The 22,677-nt window shown below is 37.9% G+C and overlaps 1 protein-coding gene across 13 annotated transcripts in view; it reads right to left on the minus strand.

Moving 5' to 3' along the window:
• The window catches only part of BCAS3 (BCAS3 microtubule associated cell migration factor), a 571,522-nt gene that overhangs the window by 520,380 nt on the left and 28,465 nt on the right, over positions 1-22,677 (minus strand). For all 13 annotated transcript variants that reach the window (XM_033847806.2, XM_073797378.1, XM_073797379.1 and 10 more), the window contains exon 6: positions 3,867-3,948. In XM_033847806.2, the coding sequence (XP_033703697.1) occupies positions 3,867-3,948 (82 nt within the window). The remainder of the gene's footprint in view (positions 1-3,866; positions 3,949-22,677) is intronic.

Consider the following 22,677-nt stretch of genomic DNA (forward strand, 5'->3'; position numbering starts at 1 on the left):
TGGTAATATTTACATGTAAATTACACCAAGAAAGAAAAACAGGAAGGGAGGGAAGGAGGGAGGAGGGAAAGTGGGGGGAGGGAGGGAAGTAGGGAGGAAGAAAGAAAAGGAAGGAAGGAAGAAGGGAGGGAGAGAGAAGGGGAGGGAAAGAGGGAGAGGGAAGGAGGAAGGGAGGGAGGGAAAGAGAGAGGAAGGGAGGGAGGGAGGTGTTGGGCATGAGGAGAGGTTAAGAAAAAAAGACAGCAGAAAAGAATCATTTTGTGGGGCGGGTGGGGCACACCACAAGGCATGTGGGATCTTAGTTCCCCGACCAGGGATTGAACCCGTACCCCCTGCATTGAAAGCACAGAGTTTTAACCACTGGACCACCAGGGACATCCCAGCAAAGAATTATTCAAGAAGAGTTAGTAATCCATATTGAGACAATCTCCCAAACAGAACAGGGATGAAATTATTTTTTAATTAATCATTCTAGGGGATATAACAGCCAAATAATACAAGTACCAGAAAGAGAGAACATGGAAAACTTAAGAGAAGAAACCATCAAAAAAGTAGTTTAAAGAATTTTCTCCCTTGACGCTTTGTGACGACCTAGAGGGGTGGGATAGGGAAGGTGGGAGGGAGGCTCAAGAGGGAGGGCATATGGGGATCTAGGTATACATATAGCTGATTCACTTTGTTGTACAGCAGAAACTAACCCAACATTGTAAAGCAATTATACTTAAATAAAGATATTAAAAAAAAGTAAAAGAATTTTCTCATAACTATACTACTTGCATTTCTACATCGAAGAGGCCCAGAAAAACATAAGAACCAAGAAACAACAGTGCAAAATTTTGGAACACTGGGAACAAAGCCAACATTCTATTAGCTCCTGAGGAAAAAATAAGCCATATACAAAGAAAAAGGTGTCAAAATGTCTTAAGATTCTTCAACCATAACACCAGATCAATACCTTCAAATTTCTGAAGTAACATTACTTACAAACAAGTATTTCTTACCCAGACAAATTAACAATCAAGAATTAAAGAAAAATAAAGACATCTTCAGATGAACAAGATCTACCACACATCCTTTTCCAGGAAGCTACCAAAGGACTTATTCCACCAAAGTGAGCGCAAAAGCAAAACGGGCAGAAGAGAGGAAAGGGGTATTCTATTTTCCATTACAAATTTTATCTGATCAGTTGCATGTTTGATGAAAATAAATCTAAAAAATTAAATACAATAAAAGCAACATGTAATTTCTGCAAGTCATATAACATTTTGTGAAATTACATCTTAAATCTAAAAAACAGTGTATTTAAAGTATCTTATAGTGCATGTAAAAGTATATTATAGTTGGATTTCCCTGGTGGTACAGTGGTTAAGGATATGCCCGCCAACACAGGGGACATGGGTTCAAACCCTGGTCCGGGAAGATCCCACATGCCACAGAGCAACTAAGCCCATGAGCCACAACTACTGAGCCCGCGCCCTAGAGCCCACAAGCCACAACTACAGAGCCCGTGTGCCACAAGTACTTGAGCCCGCGTGCTGCAACTACTGAAGCCCACACGCCTAGAGCCCGTGCTCCGCAACAAGAGAAGCCACCACAATGAAGAGTAGCGCCTGCTCGCCGCAACTAGAGAAAGCCCGCATGCAGCAATGAAGACCCAATACAACCAAAAAAATTTTTTTAAATAAATAAATAAATAAATGTATATTATAGTGGATGGAGAAATCTTTCTTTTAATTAGACAAAGTAAATTAAACAAATTCAAATTCTACTAGCAATATTAGCTTTTAAAGCTTTATACTCTCTCATATAGTTCTGCCCAAAGTAAAAAATTTGAGAAAAGTTGAACATTAATAACTGGCATAAAGAGGGGAATTTCTTGGCGGTCCAGTGGGTAGGACTACGTGCTTCTACCGCAGGGGGCCAAGGTCCGATCTCTGGTTGGGGAACTATGATCCCACAAGCCATGCAGTGCGGAAAAAAAAAAATTAAAATATAAAAAATAAATAGGGTTTCCCTGGTGGCACAGTGGTTAAGAATCCGCCTGCCAATGCAGGGGACACGGGTTTGAGCCCTGGTCCGGGAAGATCCCACATACCGCGGAGCAACTAACTCCGTGAGCCACAGCTACTAAGCCTGAGCTCTAGAGCCCACGATCCACAACTACTGAAGCCCACGTGCCTAAAGCCTGTGCTCCGCAACAACAGAAGCCACCGCAATGAGAAGCCCGCGCACCTCAACGAAGAGTAGCCCCCGCCCACTACTAGAGAAAGCCCTCTTGCAGCAACGAAGATCCAACACAGCCAAAAATAAATAAAATAAATTTTAGAAAAATAAATAATTGACATGAAGAAAAGAACTTCATAAATGAAATGAAAGGAGAAAAATCTGCCTCTGTGAATTACATACAAAAGAACAAAAGAAACAAAGACATGGCAGAGTCCTTTAGTAATAAAGTTCTTTTTTTTTTTTTTTTTTTTTTTTTTTTGCGGTACACGGGCCTCTCCCTGTTGTGGCCTCTCCTGATGCGGAGCACAGGCTCCGGACGTGCAGGCTCAGCAGCCATGGCTCACAGGCCTAGCTTCTCCGCAGCATGTGGGATCCTCCCCGACCGGGGCACGAACTCACGTCCCCTGCCTCGGCAGGCGGACTCTCAACCACTGCACCACCAGGGAAGCCCTAAAGTTCTTCTTGATTCCAACCATCCAGTGAGGCTGGTTATTCCAAAACAATCTTCTTTGTCAAAAATTTCACCAAAACACAAATGCAACAGAAAACAGAGAGTGTAAAGCAGAGACAAAGTTGATAACTGTAGATGCCATACAGTTCAATAACAAGGAAAAATCTCCACGTGACTGCAGGATATTGTTGCCTTATTACCTCCACCCTTACCATTTCAATTAAGTAGATTTAATAATTAAATTAATCCCTAACATTAGTTATGCAAATAGTAGTACATTTTAATAAACATCATTCTCACCAATGTAGAGAAATAACTGCATAAAGAAGTATTATCAGGAAGATTTCCCAACTTCTGTACAAACTTTAAAAATATAATAGCATTAAAATATTTTAATATCCTCTTTTTAAGTATGCAAATGATATTAATATGATTGTTTTTAGTGCACATACAAAAGCATTACTGAGTGAACATAGGCAAATTAAAGAGAAAATACAACCCTTAGAAAGCTCAGATCATTAAAGAGTTGGGAATTACGCTTCCAAATAACAGATGTAATTTAACCATATATCTGATTTTTTAATTTTAAAAATACATAATATTTAAATACAACATTAAGAAGTTTTCATTATTAAAGCAGAGATCCAAGGTCAAAAGCCCGAAACTGTACTTCTGCCATAGCTGTAAATACAGACAACAGACCCATCTACAATCGAGATAATGGTGAAAACCAAGCTCTTCAAGGCAGTAAGTATAACTAAGAGGAGCAAAGACACTGAGAACAACAGAGACTTGGGGAATACCCACAGAAGTAAGCTAAACCAGAAACATAACAAAAGCAGCACAGTCAGCAAGGAAGGGATATGGGAAGAGCACTGTCATGAAAACCAAGAGAGAAGAGGGCTTCAAGAAAGAGCCAGCAATGTCAGAAACTAAATGGAGATCAAAGAGGAGGAAGATAAATCAAAACCGCAGCAGAAAGTGAATGGCCATACTGAATTGGTTAAGATTACCTATTTCCATCTCAACTGACAGAACTAAGAGTTTATCTTGGAGGGAGGAGGGGAAGGAGTATGGACACGTGGAGGAAAACAGACTTTAGTTATCATTCTTGCTGTCTGTTGTCCAAGACCAATAAAAGAGAAACCTCTTTCTGAATGATTTGTTTCTTCTTAAGGGCTACACTCACCAAACTGTGGAGCAGGCAAGATTCTAGCTGCTCGAATTGGGCCATGTCGAACAGAAAAAAGCTCCTGTGCTTCCCCACTGATCTGCAGAAGACAGAAAAAAAATTCAGTAAATGAAAATGCAGGTCAGAACATTATTATACAAAAACAAGATCTCCTGAATTTTTATCACGATTTTTGGTCTGAAATGTAGTATATGTACATTCACACACCTATTTATGGCTGACCATACACATTAAGTATATTAATACCTTAAATTATCATAAATATTTTTAGAAAATTATAAGAGCATGCACTTAATATGAATAGGAAAATAAAAGGTCTGTTCTGAAAACCTGTAATTTTTATCTTTAATAAACTACCAGTTTGTTAAAGTCTGCTCGGTTCCTATGTGACCGCCTTCCATTTCAGAGCAAAGCAACTCTGATTTTTTTAATTAGTATTCAGTTTTCTATGTAAGAAAAACATAAATATTCTTAGCATTCTGAAAAGCAGAACTTAAATGTTGTAGTAACTTTCGCAAATTGTTATAAATGAAAAAGAGCAAAACATGTTGCAAAGAACACTGAGGTGGAGGGTAAATGACCTAGTTGCCAGTTATGGTTCTGCAACCCAACCTGTTAACTACGTTGAGTAAATCATTTAACCTCTATAAACCTTTATTACTTATTTTCTTTTCTAAATATATTTTAGTAAATATTGTATACATTTAGGTATACAACATGAAGATTTGATATACATATATATGGTGAAATGATTACCACAGTCACTTCCTCAGACTTACCTTCTGTGTGTGATAAGAGTATCTGAAATCTATTTTTCCAGTCTTCAATATAGTATTAACTGCAGTCATCATGCCTGAACATTACGTCCCCTGACTTGTACATCTTACAAAACTGCAACTTTGCACCGTTTGACCAACATCTCCACATTTCCCCTACCTCCTCTAAGCCTATATTCCTTTGCATTTATAAGCTGAGACTATAAAGGTGCTAAAGGACCTCAAGATGCTTTAAATTTCAGTATTCTATGCATAAAAAAATATGTACGCATCTTTAAATGTCATTATTCTTCTTACACACATAGATCAAACACGTATGAATGTCCGTTCATTTTCAGTAATATCAGATCTGTTCCTCAGATGTACAGCAGCCTATTAATCCCAAAGTAAAAGAGGTATTCTAATATTTGTGTCAAGTGTGAAAACAACTGCTTTTCAGAATTAGTGGTTCCAAAGAACAATTTGCTAATTGAAATACTGAACATATTAAATCACAATGTTAAGAAAGGCTTTCCAGATTACTATAAGTGGTAATGTAGTTCCCAATACATTTTCTTAATTCTCAAGTGTTTGATGGAATATGTAATATCAGATAGGGAAAATGGCAAATATTATAAAACTCATTCTAAATACCCGAAAACTTACAACAGATATAGAAATAACTCGTTCTAAATACCTAAGAACTTACAACAGATATAAAAATGATAAACATTCCATAAACACGCTGATGGTATTTTTTAAAAATAGGCCTGCCAAACAAGGAGTTTAAAATATCATCATTGTATACATTATAAAAGGCTTATCAATCTTCCAATATTAAACTATAAATCTGCAGAGCTGTCTTTTAGATTAACTACTTTTTTAGAGCTTCAGCTTCTCTTCTACCCGAATTTAAGAGCTGCAAACTGTAAATATTTTTGTCTCTTTAAGAGCCATCACATTCATTTAGCTTATAAAAATTATTACAATGTATTTATTGGCCACAATGGCAAATCCCTCTATAGCACTTGGGAAGCAGAAGATACGAGGAATGCTAGGCTCTTCCCACTAACTATGCAACAATAGCACCACCTATCACCAATTAAACACACAAAAGCTACAAACTCAGTATAGCAAACTTAAATTTACTTCTTAAATTTACCTCTCTACAAATTCCTCTGTAAACATTAATTTTCTAAATAAAATACCATTGCCATTATATACTGCAGCTCCTAAGTCCACATTTTATTCTTATAGAACAGAATTTTCAGTTTAGAAAAATCCTTAAAGGGTCACTTTGTTCAATCTCCCACCCAATGCAGTAAATCACACATTCTCTGAAATCCAAAAATTACCATCACCTCTTTGATTTTAAGAACACTTTCACCAAAAGGTAAATCACTAATACAGTCCAATTACATTATAGATGCATTACTGGCTACCTCCAAAGCTGCCAAGTCATTTACTTTTTGAAAAGAGATTGTTTGTTAGGCAATGGATAAACAGTATTCTTCAATATACATACTATTTCTACTAAGAATGCAATGAAAAATAAATTATAAAACAATACTGTAGGGCTTCCCTGGTGGCGCAGTGGTTGAGAATCTGCCTGCCAATGCAGGGGACACGGGTTCGAGCCCTGGTCTGGGAAGATCCCACATGCCGCGGAGCAACTAGGCCCATGAGCCACAACTACTGAGCCTGCGCGTCTGGAGCCTGTGCTCCACAACAAGAGAGGCCGCGATAGTGAGAGGCCCGCACGCTGCGATGAAAAGACGCCCCCACTTGCCGCAACTAGAGAAAGCCCTCGCACAGAAACGAAGACCCGGCACAGCCAAAAATTAAAAAATAAATATAAAAATAATTAAAATTAAAAAAAACAATACTGTAGAAATTGCACTGACATTATAATTCAGAGTAATGAAAACCACCTCTCACAAATAAGGTTTATACCTATAACAAATCATAGTATTCTAACACAAAATTCACTGCTCTGTACTATTATTTCCATATGCCACAAGTCTAGCATTTAGCTTTTGGTCCTATCAAATAAAGCCTTAAAGCTAAAAAGTCTAATCACATTTAACTGAGCTGCTATACTAAATTATACTAAACAATAAAGAATAAAACAAACCTGTCTTGGCATATTCACAATATGATAAACGTTCGTTATCACTGGATTTAATACCCAAGAGCTTACTTTGATATACAAAAACATTCTGAAATCTGAACAGACCATGCTTTTGAGCATAACGGCTTTTAAAACAAACCTAAATGCCCTATTCTATTCTAAGCTTCTACTCTAAATCCCTCTTTAAATGTACAGCAACAGGTAAGACAAAAAACATTAGGCGTGATTACAAAACGCATCTCCACATTCATTGCCGATCCTTCATTACCTCTAAGTTAAGGTCCTAGAATCTTTAATTATCACATCAGGGAAGGGAGGTGGGGGGAAGCACTATTACTATGTATAGAAGTTTGTGAATATGTTAAAATCAAAATTCTTAGAAGCATAATTCTAAAGTATCCTAAGTGAGTCACAAATGTCAAACTTCCCAGAGGAGAGAACTCTCCCAATAATATAGGCAAACTCTATACTGGAATACAAGTTCAGAACAGAGACAGTGCTAATAACGTGTATATAGATAAGACGTGCACATTTTAGGTAGGACACAGAGAGAATGGCTATGTCCTTATAGGCTCCGCTTTAGCTGCCGTTTTCAATTGCCTCTAATCATTTTATACAGTATGTTCACCGGCAATTTTGCTCTCAAATAAATGTCAAAACTGATGAAGTTTTTTTAAGGCTTTCAAAGTGATTTTTAGATTTCTTAGAAAGAGCTCATTGAAAACAGCAAAGAATCTCTGAGATGAGGATTTTACTGATCCTGAGAAGAATTACCAGGAGCTCTAAGTTCACTTTTAAACCAACAATAATAAATACAAGGGTAGAGCTACAAGGAAGGCGTGTATCAAGCAATGTTCCAACTTCCTGGCAACTGCAGTAACTTGGGGAGAGGAGCAAACAGGGAGGAAACCTCTCCAATAGTTCCTCATGGGTCTCTGCCTTTGTTCTTACTGGCATTTTAATTTCTGATGACAGGCTTTTGTTGTTTGGAGCATAAACCGGACGTACCAGTTTGGAGGCACAATAAGGAGAACAAAGAATGATTTGTTCACACTGTTGGAAAAAAATCTTTTCCAACCATAGAAAATAGCTTTCACATGGTGAAAATATGCAAATTACATACCAAACCAAAAAGGGGTGGGGGGGAGTACAAGTTTAGAATCTCACAGCTCAACCTAAGGCAAAAGGAAATTATAACAGCCGAGACAATCATACACACAGAGAAAAAGCTATAAAAGCTGGGGGGGGAGGGGGGCTTTATAAGTGCTTTTAGAGAATTCTGAAAGCACATGAAGGTCATCTAGCCCTCAGAACCAAACTTGTTTCTGAAATCCTGATGACTTTTCAAAGGCATCTGACTACAAAATAGAAAATTCAATCAAACACAAAGGACAATAATAATTATGCTCTACAAAGACACAGAATTAGGACAATAGTACATATTTACACCCCCAACTTCCCTTTTAGACACTGGTCAAATGGAGAATTGTGGTCTCCAATTGATTCTTTTTAGCAAACTTTACTGAAAGATAACAGACTTAGCAGTAATACATAAATCTTAGGTATATGTACAGCTTAATGAATTTTCAATGCTAATACACCTCTGTTACCAGCAGAGACATCAAGAAACAGAACATTACAGATACTCAGAAGGTCCCTCCACACCCCTTCGCACTCACAAACCCAAGGCAAGAATAACCATAACCACTATCTTGACTTCTAACACTTCTCACACATAAGTTTTACTTCTTCAAATTTATTTAAATGGAATCACGTAGTATGTACTCTCTTGTGAATGGCTTCTTTCACACATTACATGCCTGTGAAATTCATTTGTATTGTTGCATATGATCGTAGTTTTTTATTTCTGTTGCTATATAGATTCCCATTGCATGAAAAGACCACAATTTATCTGTTCTACTGTTGGTTGCTGGACTTCTAGGTTGTTTCTAGTTTTGGGCTCATAAGATGTCAGGAAAAATTGCAACAAACTTTCAAATGGGAAAAAGATTACTGTGTGTTCTTCCAGTGGATTACCAAGAGTTATATAGTGGATCCTTTGGGATTATTTGATTCTATAAGAATCTGCACCTTTGTCTTGACTGGGCTATTTTACAATACTGTAAGTTGTAGAAAACGAATAGTAAGGCAATTGACTCTTGCCCACAGAAATGCAAATGAAACTTGTTTAGTAGATATACAATTGAATTCCACTCATAAAAAAGATTCCAAGCAGTATACACTTTCCCAACAGGCTATTAGCTAGGTTTGCATCTCTTAACAGGGTCATTTCAGCATTCCTAATTCCCTATATCTGTTCGTCAGATTCTCCTTTGAACCGGCGTTAACTTGTCCAACACCTCATTAATAAGTTAAATAAAATCTATGACACATGTCCATTTTACAGTTGTATGAGTGTCATGATTTTACCATTTTTTAACTGGTAACATCATAAGGAAGATTACTATGAATATTCTTGCACATGGCATTTAGTGACCATATTTAAGTATTTCTTTTGGGTATATACTACTGAAGTTGCTTCTGTATTAGAAATATGTGCATATTTTGTAGATTTTAACAACAGTAACTGAACAATTTACCAGTGTAAAAGAGTTCTCAACCTGCTCCACATCCAACAGTTGGTGTCATTCTGGTGGATGTTCAGTGGGATTCTCACCGTCATTTTAATTTGCATTTTCTTCAAAGGAGGTTTCACCCTTTCATATTATTATTGGAATTTAGTTATACTCTCTCATGAGCAGTCTGATAAAGTCTCTTGCCCAATATATTTGCCTGATTCTAATAAATTTTGGATTTAGATCTATTATGCACAGTGAGTAAAATGCATAAATTAGCCTCCTTTGGAAAAGCAATGCTGCCTCAAACTAAATAAACAAACAGGCTTTATTATAGTGGCCCTCCATCAGGGCTCATGATGTAAGAGTTTTATCCTGGAGGACCCTTGATTTCCAGCATTATGACTGAATTCAAGAACTCATTTCAGCAGCTCTGGAAAAACTAGAGCTTTTTATACCTAACTGAATTCATATCTTAATTCCAAATCCAGTAATAAGCAATCTCTCCCCCCATATAAGGTACAATGATTGGGTTATAAAAAAATGATAGCCCTTGAAGTGGAAAAATGTTGATTTGTAAACATTCAAAGCAAATTCAGTCCCTATTAAAGATAGGAAACATACAAAAATTACTATCTTTCCCCTATAACTCAGGCAGTTCGAATACAAAAGGTATGATTAGCAGGTTTTTTCCTTGATAAATACATCAGCAAGGTTTAATCTCTAAAAAACTTAAAAAGAGGTATTAATTTACCTATTTTTCAAAATGGCTACATCACATACAGTAGGGATTTTTACACTGGAAATATAAATTAAAAGACCAAGGGCTTCCCTGGTGGCGCAGTGGTTGAGAATCTGCCTGCCAATGCAGGGGACACGGGTTCAAGCCCTGGTCTGAGAGGATCCCACATGGAGCGGAGCAACTGGGCCCGTGAGCCACAACTACTGAGCCGGCGTGTCTAGAGCCTGTGCTCCGCAACAAGAGAGGCCGCCATAGTGAGAGGCCCGTGCACCGCGATGAAGAGTGGCCCCCGCTTGCCACAACTAGAGAAAGACCTCGCACAGAAACGAAGACGCAACACAGCAAATATAAATTAATTAATTAATAAACTCCTACCCACAACATCTTCTTAAAAAAAAAAAAAAAGACCAAGCCATCAGACATAAAAGACATCGGAAAAAGAATTCTTTGTGTTTATCTCAAGCACATCCTGACTTTCAGTCAAAAATATCTTTCACACCTGAGCTTTCCAAAAAGTAATGCCTCTGATTCCACTTGGAAAATCAAAGAGAGTAAAAGCAGCCCACAGGTAAGACCCTGGAAGTTTTATTCTTTTCCCAAAATCATGCATGGCCTATGGCAACAATGCCAACTGCGTACAGTATGACAGATAATCAGTTACAAAGATCACATCAGCAACATCAACGGTTCCAACAGTTCATTACAATAGAAAATAAACTGGACTTCTGTTTATAAACTATACAAATTTGCTAAATCTGAGTTTGGCTTTAAAATACGGGTAATGACATATCTATCTAACAAAGCAAAGGTGTTAAACTGTATATTTAAAATATGAAGCAAGAGAGTTAAATCAAGAAGATGCTTGTTAAATGAATGAACTGATAAATAAACGACTAAGTCTATGTTGGCATCATTATTCAATCTTAATGGTACTTAATTTGCCTTTGCCTCCCTGTTTTCAAAACATGTTGTTAACATTTAATACCTGGAAATTTGTTATAACACCACATCATAAAACACATTTTGGTATAACTCATTATTGAACCCACTGGTATATTACTTCCTAAGCTTTTCAGCTCTCAAGAAAAGGACTACTATCAGAGTGGCAAGCAGCACCTCATCTGGGCAGCAGGTTTTATCACACTGGTCTTCACACTCCCACTCAAGATCAAGGCAGTCGCCACTCTCGCCGGCAAATATCCCACGCTCAATCCAGCCTTTCTGGGTTAATGTAATGTTTTTACCTGCAACAGGTTTTCTTACCAAGAGTGACGTAAAAACTGTCCATTTAAATAAACAAATGTAGAATTATCAATCTATTCTAATTGTCTCACATGTACCAGCCACATAGACAGAGTTGAAATGAAGTCCTTAATAAGAACAGTGCTTCATTAAAGTTAAAAAGTAATAACAAATAAAACTTTTTCGTTAAGGAGAAAAATGTAAACTATGGACTTTAGTTAATAATGTGTCAATACTGGTTCACCAATTTTAACAAATGTACCTCGGGAATTCCCTGGTGGTCCAGTGGTTAGGACTCAGCACTTTCACTGCCGTGGGCTAAGGTTCGATCCCTAGTCCAGGAACTAAGATCTTGTAAGCCACGTGGCGCATCACTAATGCAAGATGTTAATAGGGGAAAATGCAGGGGATGAGGGATACATGGGAATTCTCTGTACTTTCTGCTCAACTTTTATGTAAACCTAAAACTGCTTTAAAAATAGTATATTAGTGTTTATTTTCATATATATGAAAAATGTGAAAATTCCACAAATAAATTTTAACCTTCCTTAATACCCACCCCACCCAAAATAGGGATAAAAGGTAAAAATATAGAGAGATGGGAGGAGCGAAGAGCCGATAACATTTTACACTAATTAATTCAGTTCCCAAAGTAACAAAAGGACCTTACTTGGTCTATTTAAATAAACAAGTATATAAGTTATCACTTTGCTAATTGTTTCACATGTAGTAATCATACATACAACACAACTGAACTGATGAAGTTCTTTAAAATGAAGATTGGTTCATGACAGTTTTTGGTGTTCTTTTTTTTTAAATAAATTTACTTATTCTATTTATCTTATTTTTGGCTGCGCTGGGTATTCATTGCTATGTGTGGGCTTTCTCTAGCTGAGGCAAGCTGGGGCTACTCTTCGTTGCAGTGTGCAGGCTTCTCATTGCAGTGGCTTCTCTTGTTGCGGAGCATGGGCTCTAGGCGTGTGGGCTTCAGTAGTTGTGGCACACAGGCTCAGTAGTTGTGGCTTGCGGGTTCTACAGTGCAGGCGCAGTAGTTGTGGCGCATAGGCTTAGTTGCTCCGTGGCATGTGGGATCTTCCTGGACCAGGGCTTGAACCCGTGTCCCCTGCATTGGCAGGCGGATTCTTAACCACTGCACCACCAGGAAAGCCCTGGTCTTTTCTCTTTCTTTTTTTCCTGGGCACACTGTGCTAACCAGGGATAGAACCCGGGCCCCCTGCAGTGGAAGCCTGCGGAGTGCTAATCGCTGGACTGTCAGGGAATTCCTGCCAGTTTTTTTAACTTACAAAGTAACAACAATAATTTTTTTAAATAAGGAGAAAAGGTAAATACATATATATATATATATACACACACATATATATATATATGTATATTTTTTTTAGTTAGAAAGGGTAAAAATTAAAAAACATAAAACAAGAGATAGGGGAAGGAGAGGGAAGTATCATCTTATACTAAGGTATTTGGTTCCTAAGCAACAGAAGGACAGCACGTAGCTACATGAGTAATGATCACACTACAAAGCAAGCTCTCTCTCTAGCTCTCTCTCACCCTGTGAGCCAATCTGATGATATATTTTCATTTTAGACATAAGGAAGCAGAGAAAAATATTCCCCCTAAATGACCAGATCAAAGAGGCATCAGAATCTCCATTAATACTGTATTCAAAAACAGTTTTTAAACTCGGGGTTTTTTTCTTGAACAAGTCACTGCCAGGTGGTCATTTTATGCGTTACAGTTCTGCTCCAACAATATCAAAAACTTAAGATAGCACACATTGAAGAAAGTATTCCTAATGGTAAAAATGTAATTCTTTTGAAAGCTCCTAAAAGTAGGAGGAAGGAGGGGACAAGCTTTTTGTTTTATTTCTGCCTAGCTAACCACAAATGATTCAGTTAATGTCAGAGTGTCAGTATCTCCATAACCTACTCTGTATGCCATCAAGAAAAAAATGCAAACCACAAAAACCACCTAAAATGCATATTTGTGAGGACTAACAACTTATAGAACAGATATTTGCTAACCACATAAAGCAGACAGCAACCGAGTCTGTATTTTGGTCTTGACACTAAATTCAAAATACAAAACTTGAAGCAAGAAGGAAGTAAGTTTCAAAAACAATATGAAAACCGCAGAACATAAATAATGAATGGAATTTGTAATCATATTTTCATACTTCCAAATTTTTACACACATAGAGAGGAATATTTTAAGGCAACTTTAACCTTTCTCCTTCAGCCTGATTTTTGAAAGGAAGATCAAAGAAAAGCAGTTTAAACTCACACGTTCCTCCGGTTATGCAACGCAGATTTAGACATTACACTTCAAAACCCGAGCCATTACTTCAGCATCACCAATCCAAATACCATTCCAGAGCTTTGAAGCAGCCCTAATGGTATCTTCCATTTGCAAGTAACACTTCTGTAGTCAAAAGATCTTACTCAGGGTGGATGTTAATGTAAAACCACTCAGACTACACAGACACACACGCCTGGAGGCAGACTGGAAGGTGTTCAGAAGCCAATGTAACACCATTACAGAGAGTGTCAGCCTAGCAGCTGTCATAAACACTTCATAATCACTCAGACACACAAACTGGATTCCCTTTAACTCATTATTTTATTTCATGCTGAATACATGTCCAATTGAAAAGGGAAAGAGAGAAAACAGTGCTGCAGATAAGCCAATTTTGGCTTATAGACTTTTTCCACTTTTAAAAGAGTTTGTCATATTATACTCGTATTGTAAACCTACCCTGATATAATCTGTTGATTGAAGATAGCTTTGCAGTAGATATCTAACCAAAGAGAAACGGATTATATCAAAAAGAAGCCTAAGGTTTTTTTCTTCTGTAAAACAGATATCACACAAACTTGTAATATTGACAAGATGATAAAAAAAATGACTGACAGGGGCTTCCCTGGTGGCACAGTGGTTAAGAATCCGCCTGCCAATGGAGGGGACACAGGTTCGAGCCCTAGTCCGGGAAGATCCCACATGCCGTGGAGCAACTAAGCCCATGCACCACAACTACTGAGGTTGCGCTCTAGAGCCCACGAGCCACAACTACTGAGGCTGCGAGCCACAACTACTGAAGCCCGTGCACCTAGAGCCCGTGCTCTGCAACGAGAAGCCACTGCAACGAGAAGCCTTGCACTGCAACAAAGAGTAGTCCCCGCTCGCCACAACTAGACAAAGCCCGCACACAGCAACAAAGACCCAACGCAGCCAAAAATAAATAAATTTATTAAAAAAAAAAAAGACTGACAGAACCAATGGTCGCAGGAAATGGAGCAATTAGAACTCTCAGATATTGTGGATGTAAGTGTGTAATGGTACAACCCCTTTGGAAAGCTCCAGGTAATTTCTAATAAAGTTAAATACATGCCTAACCTATGACCCAGCAATTCTACTCCTAACGTACATAAATCTACAATTATGTTCATAGGAGCTTTATTTACTATAGCCAGAAGCCAGAAACACAAATCCTCATCAAAAGAAGAGCTAAACAAACTGTGGTACATTCGATCCATGGAATAAAATCCAGTAATGAAAAAAAATTAAAAATACAAACTACTGGTGGTAGTTTCCCTGGTGGTCCAGTGGTAAAGAATCCGCCTTCCAATGCAGGGGACGCAGGCTCGATCCCTGGTCCAGGAACTAAGATCCCACATGCCGCGGGGCAACTAAGCCCGCGTGCCACAACTATTGGGTGCACCTGCGTGCCACAAACTACAGCGCCTACACATCCTAGAGCTCGCGTGCCACAACTAGAGAGAGAAAACACGCACGCCACAACAAGAGAGAAGCGCACCCACCACAACGAAGAGACTGCGCACCACAACGAAAGATCTCGCATGCCTCAGCGAAGATCCCGTGTGCCACAACTAAGACCTGACGCAGCCAAAGAAAAAAGGAAAATAAATAAAAATTAAAAAACAACTACTGCAACATGCAACAACATGGGTGAATTTTTAAAAGACATAGTGCAAAGGACAGACACAAAGTAGCACATACTGTGTACCTCTACTTATGTGAAGTTCAATGAGGCAAAGCTAATCTATGGTCAGAATAGTGATTACCTTGAGGCTAATAGTGACTGGGGAACTTTCTGAGTAAGAAAAATGTTCTACATTTTGTTCTCAATGGTAGTTTGACTTATTTGCGTATAAACATATATAAAACACACACACAGTCATCAAACTACAGACTTGAGATTTGTACATTTTATAGTATATATATCTTAATTTTTTAAAAGTGTCTGTCATAAATAAACAGTGGTACCTCCAGACAGTGGAATATTACCCAGCACTAGAAACAAGTGCGCTATCAAGCCATGAAAAGACATGGGGAAAACTTAAATGCATATTACTAGGTGAAATAAGCCAATCTGAAATGGCTACATACTGTATGATTCCAGCTATATGACATTCTGAAAAAGGCAAAACTACATGGACAGTAAAAAGACCAGTGGTTGCCAGAGAAGGGTGCCCACAAGACTTTTAGAGCAGTGCATACATAGGCAGAACACAGAGGATATTTAGGGCAGTGAGATTATTCTGTATAACCCTATAATGGTGGGTACACGTCATTATACATTTGTCAAAACCCATAGCATGTACAACACTGGAAGTAAACCCTAATGTAAATGTAAATGTAATGGACTCTTAGTGATAATGATGTGTCAGTGTCAGTTCATCGATTCTAACAATGCCCCACTCCTGATGTGGAATGCTGATAGCAGGGAGGCTGTGTGTTTGGGGGGACAGGAGGTATACGGGAACTCTTCGTACTTTCAGCTCAATTTTACTATGAACCTAAAACTGATCTAAAAGATAGTCTTTTGGGGGACTTCCCTGGTGGCGCAGTGGTTAAGAATCTACCTGCCAATGCAGGGAACACGGGTTCGAGCCCTGGTCCAGGAATATCCCACATGCACAGAGCAACTAAGGCCATGTGCCACAACTACTGAGACTGCACTCTACAACCTGCGAGCCACAACTACTGAAGGCCGCGCACCTAGAGCCCGTGCTCCACAACAAGAGAAGCCACCACAATGAGAAGCCCGCGCACCACAACAAAGAGTAGCCCCAGCTCGCCGCAACTAGAAAAAGCCCACGCACAGCAACGAAGACCCAACACAGCCACAAATAAATAAATAAATTTATTTTTTAAAATAAATAAAAAATAGTCTCTTTTTTAAGGCATCTATTAAAGAAGCTGAGCTGGTTAAACATGAGCTTCAATTTTTTTCATCTGTAAAACAGGAATAACACTAACTAGTTAAATTGACAGGATAATGAGACAATAATGGGCAATGTGCCTAAAATAATGTGTGTGGTACATTCCAGTTATTTTTTTAAATAGTTGCCATTATTTATATTAATATTATGAAACTTCACTATGCAACACAAGTGTCAAAATTCCCCAAAGCATCCCAACACTGCTCAGCTACAGCACTCTATTCAACCCTCCAACGTAACACAAATCTCATAGACCAGGGCTTCTCAGCGCTACTGACATTTTGGACTGAACAATTTTTGTTGTGGGAGGTTGTCCTGTACATTGTAGGATGTTTAACAGCATCTCTGGCTTTTATCCACTAGATGCCAGTAGCAGCTCCTAATAGTGACAATAAAAAATGTCTGCAAACATAGACAAATGTTTCCTTGGGGGCAAAATCACTCCCATTTGGGAAGCACTGACATAGACTGCAATTATGTAGTGACATCGCGCACAAGTAAAATATGATCTCCTCAAGGCAGGGCTCAGCCCTTAGTTACATTTATACCTCCTAATACGTGGCATAGACCCTCAAGTTTCAGTATGGCTGAATGGAAAAATGAGACTTCTGTTAATTAATTTAAACAAGAAGATTTTAGGGAGAAGGGATGGATTGGGAATGGAATGGAATGAGAGCAAACAGCAGAAGATTATGAAATTTAGTTTGGATCTTTCTGATATTGAGTCTCTAGCACACTTTGATGAAAACATCCAGCAAAAGGCTGAAATCTTGAAACACATTTATTAAACATATATACATGTGCATATATACATATACACGTACATATGTAAATATATATGTAAATAGACACACACACACAAACACACACACCCTACTAACTGTTAGACAATGTACTTGGCACCAGAGATACAAAGACCATTAGACATGATCACAGTTCTAGAGAGTCTTATGAAGAATTCTCCCAACTGCTAATGTAAAATCAAGATTCCCAGAAAATACTGAAACTCACAGGTAAATTGAATCAAAAATTAGGAAATCAGAAATTCTCCATTTCATTCCTTTGGTCCTACGTCCAAAATTCAAACATTAAATTGAATATGAACAAAATTTAGAAAATAGAAATCCTAGTTCCATTTCTTTTTAAGGTCCCCAGAAAACTAATACTTTCTATTATCTCACTCTTCCCATCTGAAAAAAATGAGACAACTGATTATTGACAATCAACTTGAATGAATATTAAGGGAAAGAACAGGTTTATAATGGATAGTTTATAATACAGTTTATAATGGATAGTTTATAATGGATTTTAATATTTAAAAATACAGATATTTCAGTTCCATTTTTAAACAATTCTTACTAAAGTGGGTGTGTGGTGTGGGTGTGTACATATATATGCACAGTAACTCTTTGGTATTCTTAACTACACGCAACAACTTTTCCCATCAAATTATATGTACCTAAGCCAGTAGTTTCAATCAAAATTTTCTCTGGAGTTGTGGTTCTTAACCAGAGGATGTTTGGCAATGTCTGGAAACGTTCTTAATTGTCACAATTCAGAGAGTTGCTTTGGGCATCTAGTAGATGGAGGCCACAGATGTGGCAACTACAATGTACAGAACAGCCCCCCATAACAAAGAATCATCTGGTCCAAAACGCCAATAATGGCAAGAATGAGTCACAAACATATATAATTTGTATTTGCATACCTTCATGCATTATAATTTTAGTTAATTTCTTATTTAAAAGAGTATTAGCCTTGGGCTTCCCTGGTGGTGCAGTGGTTGAGAGTCCGTCTGCCGATGCAGGGGACACAGGTTCGTGCCCCGGTCCGGGAAGATCCCACATGCCGCGGAGCGGCTGGGCCCGTGAGCCATGGCCGCTGAGCCTGCGCGTCCGGAGCCTGTGCTCCGCAACGGGAGAGGCCACAACAGTGAGAGGCCCGCGTACCGTAAAAATAAATAAATAAATAAATAAAATAGTATTAGCCTTTTAAAACAATTATTTATTAATTTTGTTATCACTTCTGATAGTTCACATCAAGCTGACCAATACTCTTTAAACCAGAAATGTACACATAGGGAAAGAAGATAAAAAGCAAAGGCATAAATGAGAACCGTGTGATCAATGCACACTCTGTCTAGCTGCAAATAACCCCTAGGCCAGGGTTGAAGAATATTCATATGTGGTCAATCGAAAAAAAAATGGGACTTAAGTCTCAAGATTAATCATTGTGTCTGCAGATGAAAATCTGAGTTCATATCCTATGAATCCATCTAGATAAAGTTCAAAATGGGCAAAACGACCATAATTTATGGTGTTAAAAATCAATGTGGGGGCGTGGGATGAATTGGGAGATTGGGATTGACATGTACACACTAATATGTATAAAGTAGATAACTAATGAGAACCTGCTGTATAAAAAATAAATAAATAAAATTTAAAAAAAGAATCAACATAGCGACTTCCCTGATGGTCCAGTGGTTAAGACTCTGTGCTTCCGATGCAGGGGACACCGGTTTGATCCCTGGTCAGGGTACTAAGATCCCACATGATGCTCAGCACAGCGAAAATAAAAGAAAAACAATACAGTAGGTCAATTATATCTAAATAAAACTGGAAAAGACAAACTACAAAATTTTTTGAAAAATCAATGTAAATGTCTATTTCCTGGTTTTGATATTGTACTACAGGTCACATAAGATGTCACCTCTGGGGGACCCTGGGGGAAGTGTACCCTGAACTCTAATATTCTGCAACTTCCCATGAGTCTATAATTATTTCAAAGTTAAAAGGTTTTAAAAATCAATTTGAAAAGAGACCAAAAAACAAAAAAGAAAGAGCAAAAACACAGAGCTGGCAAGAATTACATGCTCATATTTGGTGGGGAAAGAACGGTCCTTTCAGGAAATGGTGCTGAGTGAGTTAGCTGTTTTTTTTTTTCTTTTTTTAATTCAAAAAAGCCTTGACCCCTATGTCATACCGTACACCAAAAATTTCAAAAGGATTATAAACCTAAAGATGATAACAACAACCTTCTAACAGAAAACACAGGAGAATATCTTCATGGCCTTAGAGTAAACAAGGATACAAAAAGCATTAAGAATAGAGTAAACCAGGCTTCCATGGTGGTGCAGTGGTTAAGAATCCGCCTGCCAATGCAGGGTACACGGGTTTGAGCCCTGGTTGGGGAAGATCCCACATGCCGCAGAGCAAATAAGCCCGTGCGCCACAACTACTGAGCCTGCGCTCTAGAGCCCGTGAGTCACAACTACTGAGCCCGCACACCAAAACTACTGAAGCCTGCGCGTCTAGAGCCCGTGCTCCACAACAAGAGAAGCCGCTGCAATGAGAAGCCCACGCACCACAACGAAGAGTATCTCCTGCTCGCCGCAACCAGAGAAAGCCCGTGCACAGCAACAAAGACCCAACGCAGCCAAAAATAAAAATAAAAAAAAATAGAGTAAACCACTTAAAATCTGATCTGGATTTCTTTCATCAAAAGACAATATTAAGAAAGTGAAAATGTAAGAAAACCTATAAAGAAGACTATTAGGACAAATGATGAAACCGGAAAATGGACTGTGGATTACAAAATAGTATTGTATCAAATTTAAATGTCCTGGTTTTGATAATAGTGCTATGGTTGTAAAAGATAATGTGCTTACTCCCAGGAAATACATACTGAATTATTTATGGAAAAGAGGGGGGGCATAAATTCTCCTACTTATAAATGGTTCCGAAAAAAATCTTCACAGGAAAAAAATAAAAATGAGAGAATGATAAAGCAAAAGGGGCAAAATGTCCTTTATTGGTAAATCTGGGTAATGAGTAACAGGAGTTCCCTGTAACAGTTATAAAATTTTCTGAAAGTTTAAAATTATCGCAAAATAAAAGCATCTTTAAAACCCCACAATGAGATACCAACACATACACAAAAAAAATTATTAAATTAGTAAGATTGACAATACTAAGAGCTAATGAAAATGTGGAGCAAATGAAACTTTCATACATTGCTGGTAGGAGTACATATCAGTAAAAACACTTTGGAAGACTGGTTGGCAATATCTACTAAAGTTAAACATACACCTACACTATGACACAGTAAATCCATTCCTAGGTCTATATCCAAGAGAAATGGGTGCAGCATATATCCACCAAGGAACACTTACAAGAACGTCAGAGCAGCTTTATCCATAATGCTCAAAAAGTAGAACCAACAAAAATGTCTATCAGGTGTATAACGAACTTTTAAAAATGCACTGTGGGACTTTCCTGGTGGTCCAGTGGTTGGGAGTCCGCCCTCCAATGAAGTGGACACGGGTTCAATCCCTGGTCAAAGAACTAGGATCCTACATGCCGGGGACAGCTGGGCCTGCGCACCTCAACTACTGAGCCCGCGTGCTCTGGAGCCTGAGCGCCACAACTCAAGAGAAGCCTGAGTGCCACAACGAAGAGCCTGCGTGCCACAACCAAGACCCAACACAGCCAAATAAATAAATAAATAAATTTTAAAAAAATAAATAAAATAAAATGCATTGTATTCATGATAAGATAGTATACAGCAAAAATGAGAACAAATTACTTCTACGTACGATAACATGAAAGAATCTCATAGTCACACTGTTGAGAGAAAGAAGCCAGACACAAAAGAATAGATTGGGTTATCTATGTCCCCCCATCCCCCCCTTTTTTTAAGTTCAAGAATAGAAAAAGCTAATCTCTGGTGATAGAAGTCAGAATAGTGGTTACGTGGAGGTATGAGGACAGTATTGACAGGAAAGTGGCATGAGAGACTCCTGAGTTGCTCCAAATGTTCTGTCTTAATCTGAGTGGTGCCCAGAAGGTTACATACACATATAAAAATTCAGTCTGCACACTTACGATCTGTGCACTTTATGATATTTAACATACGCAGTAACATTTATAAGAAAAGAAAAAGCTGTCTTCCACACACTCGTAAGTCAGCTTGTGTCCAAAGAATATCTTCCATTTTAGAGTAGAAACACATCAAAATACTTCAAACAAGAAAAATACCAATTTATAATAAAATTTCAAACTCACTTTTCGAATCAACAAAAGTCACATAAAGCCACTATTTAAACATTGGAAAGACTAAACTTCAGATACAAGACTTCTCTAAAGTGACACCTTAAGAAACATACACTACAAAAAAAATTGCCTCTACTAATATGAATGGATTCCACAAGTTACTTCAATATTATTCTTCATTTCTGCTTCTATTCACTCCATGACACCCAAAGATCTTTCATTGCCAGGTGACTAAAGAGCCATCCATTACTTCTCTTTCCAGTAATAAGACAGTGGACCAAAAAAAATAAGATACTCTCAACAAAGGCAATTTTTTGATTTGGGTCCATATTCAAACTTTCTCTGCTTGCCAGTTACCCAAATCACTGACTTTATATTGTTCCCAAATGAAACCCATAAAAATTGTTTCCTGGCTAGCAATCTTGACATGGCAAGGTCTGTTGGCATCCAACTTCTAACAAATAATAAACTAATTGGAATTCACCTCAAATATGTCCTTGCATGTTTTCTCTAAAGTTTTTTGTGTAAAGGCAACACAAAAAGTGTAAAAGCTACACTAAAAGCTTTAGGGCAAATCTTTCAAGGGAACAGCTATACTTTTCTTAGCTCAATGTGTTAGCGACACCTAGTGTTATTCCTTTGCAGTATATTCAAAAGCTCCAAGAAAACACTTCAAATCTTAACTTACTGAACCTAAAAATATACCGTTTCATACAATGCAACTCTCATCTTCTAGGTGCTGTAATGAATACATTTTCAAGATGTGTTTAAGATATTAAGCATTTCAAAAGAGGATGAGAAAGCTAAGTAACCATTTAACAGCAAAAGAGTATGGAAAAATTTCAGGACTTTTTACAAAGGTACTATCTTGAAAATTTTTAATGGCAACACTTTATTATTTAAACTATACAGTGCAATTTTGCCTTATAAAATTTTCAACATAATGTAAGTCTAATTCTAATAATCAAATTCTATTTCTTCTAAAACTATGCCATCTTACGTACCAGGCAGCACCAGCCCCAAATCAAGATCTTGGAAACATCTTTGATT

This window comes from Tursiops truncatus, chromosome 20, assembly GCF_011762595.2.
Source record: "Tursiops truncatus isolate mTurTru1 chromosome 20, mTurTru1.mat.Y, whole genome shotgun sequence".
In the NCBI taxonomy this organism is placed as follows: domain Eukaryota; kingdom Metazoa; phylum Chordata; class Mammalia; order Artiodactyla; family Delphinidae; genus Tursiops; species Tursiops truncatus.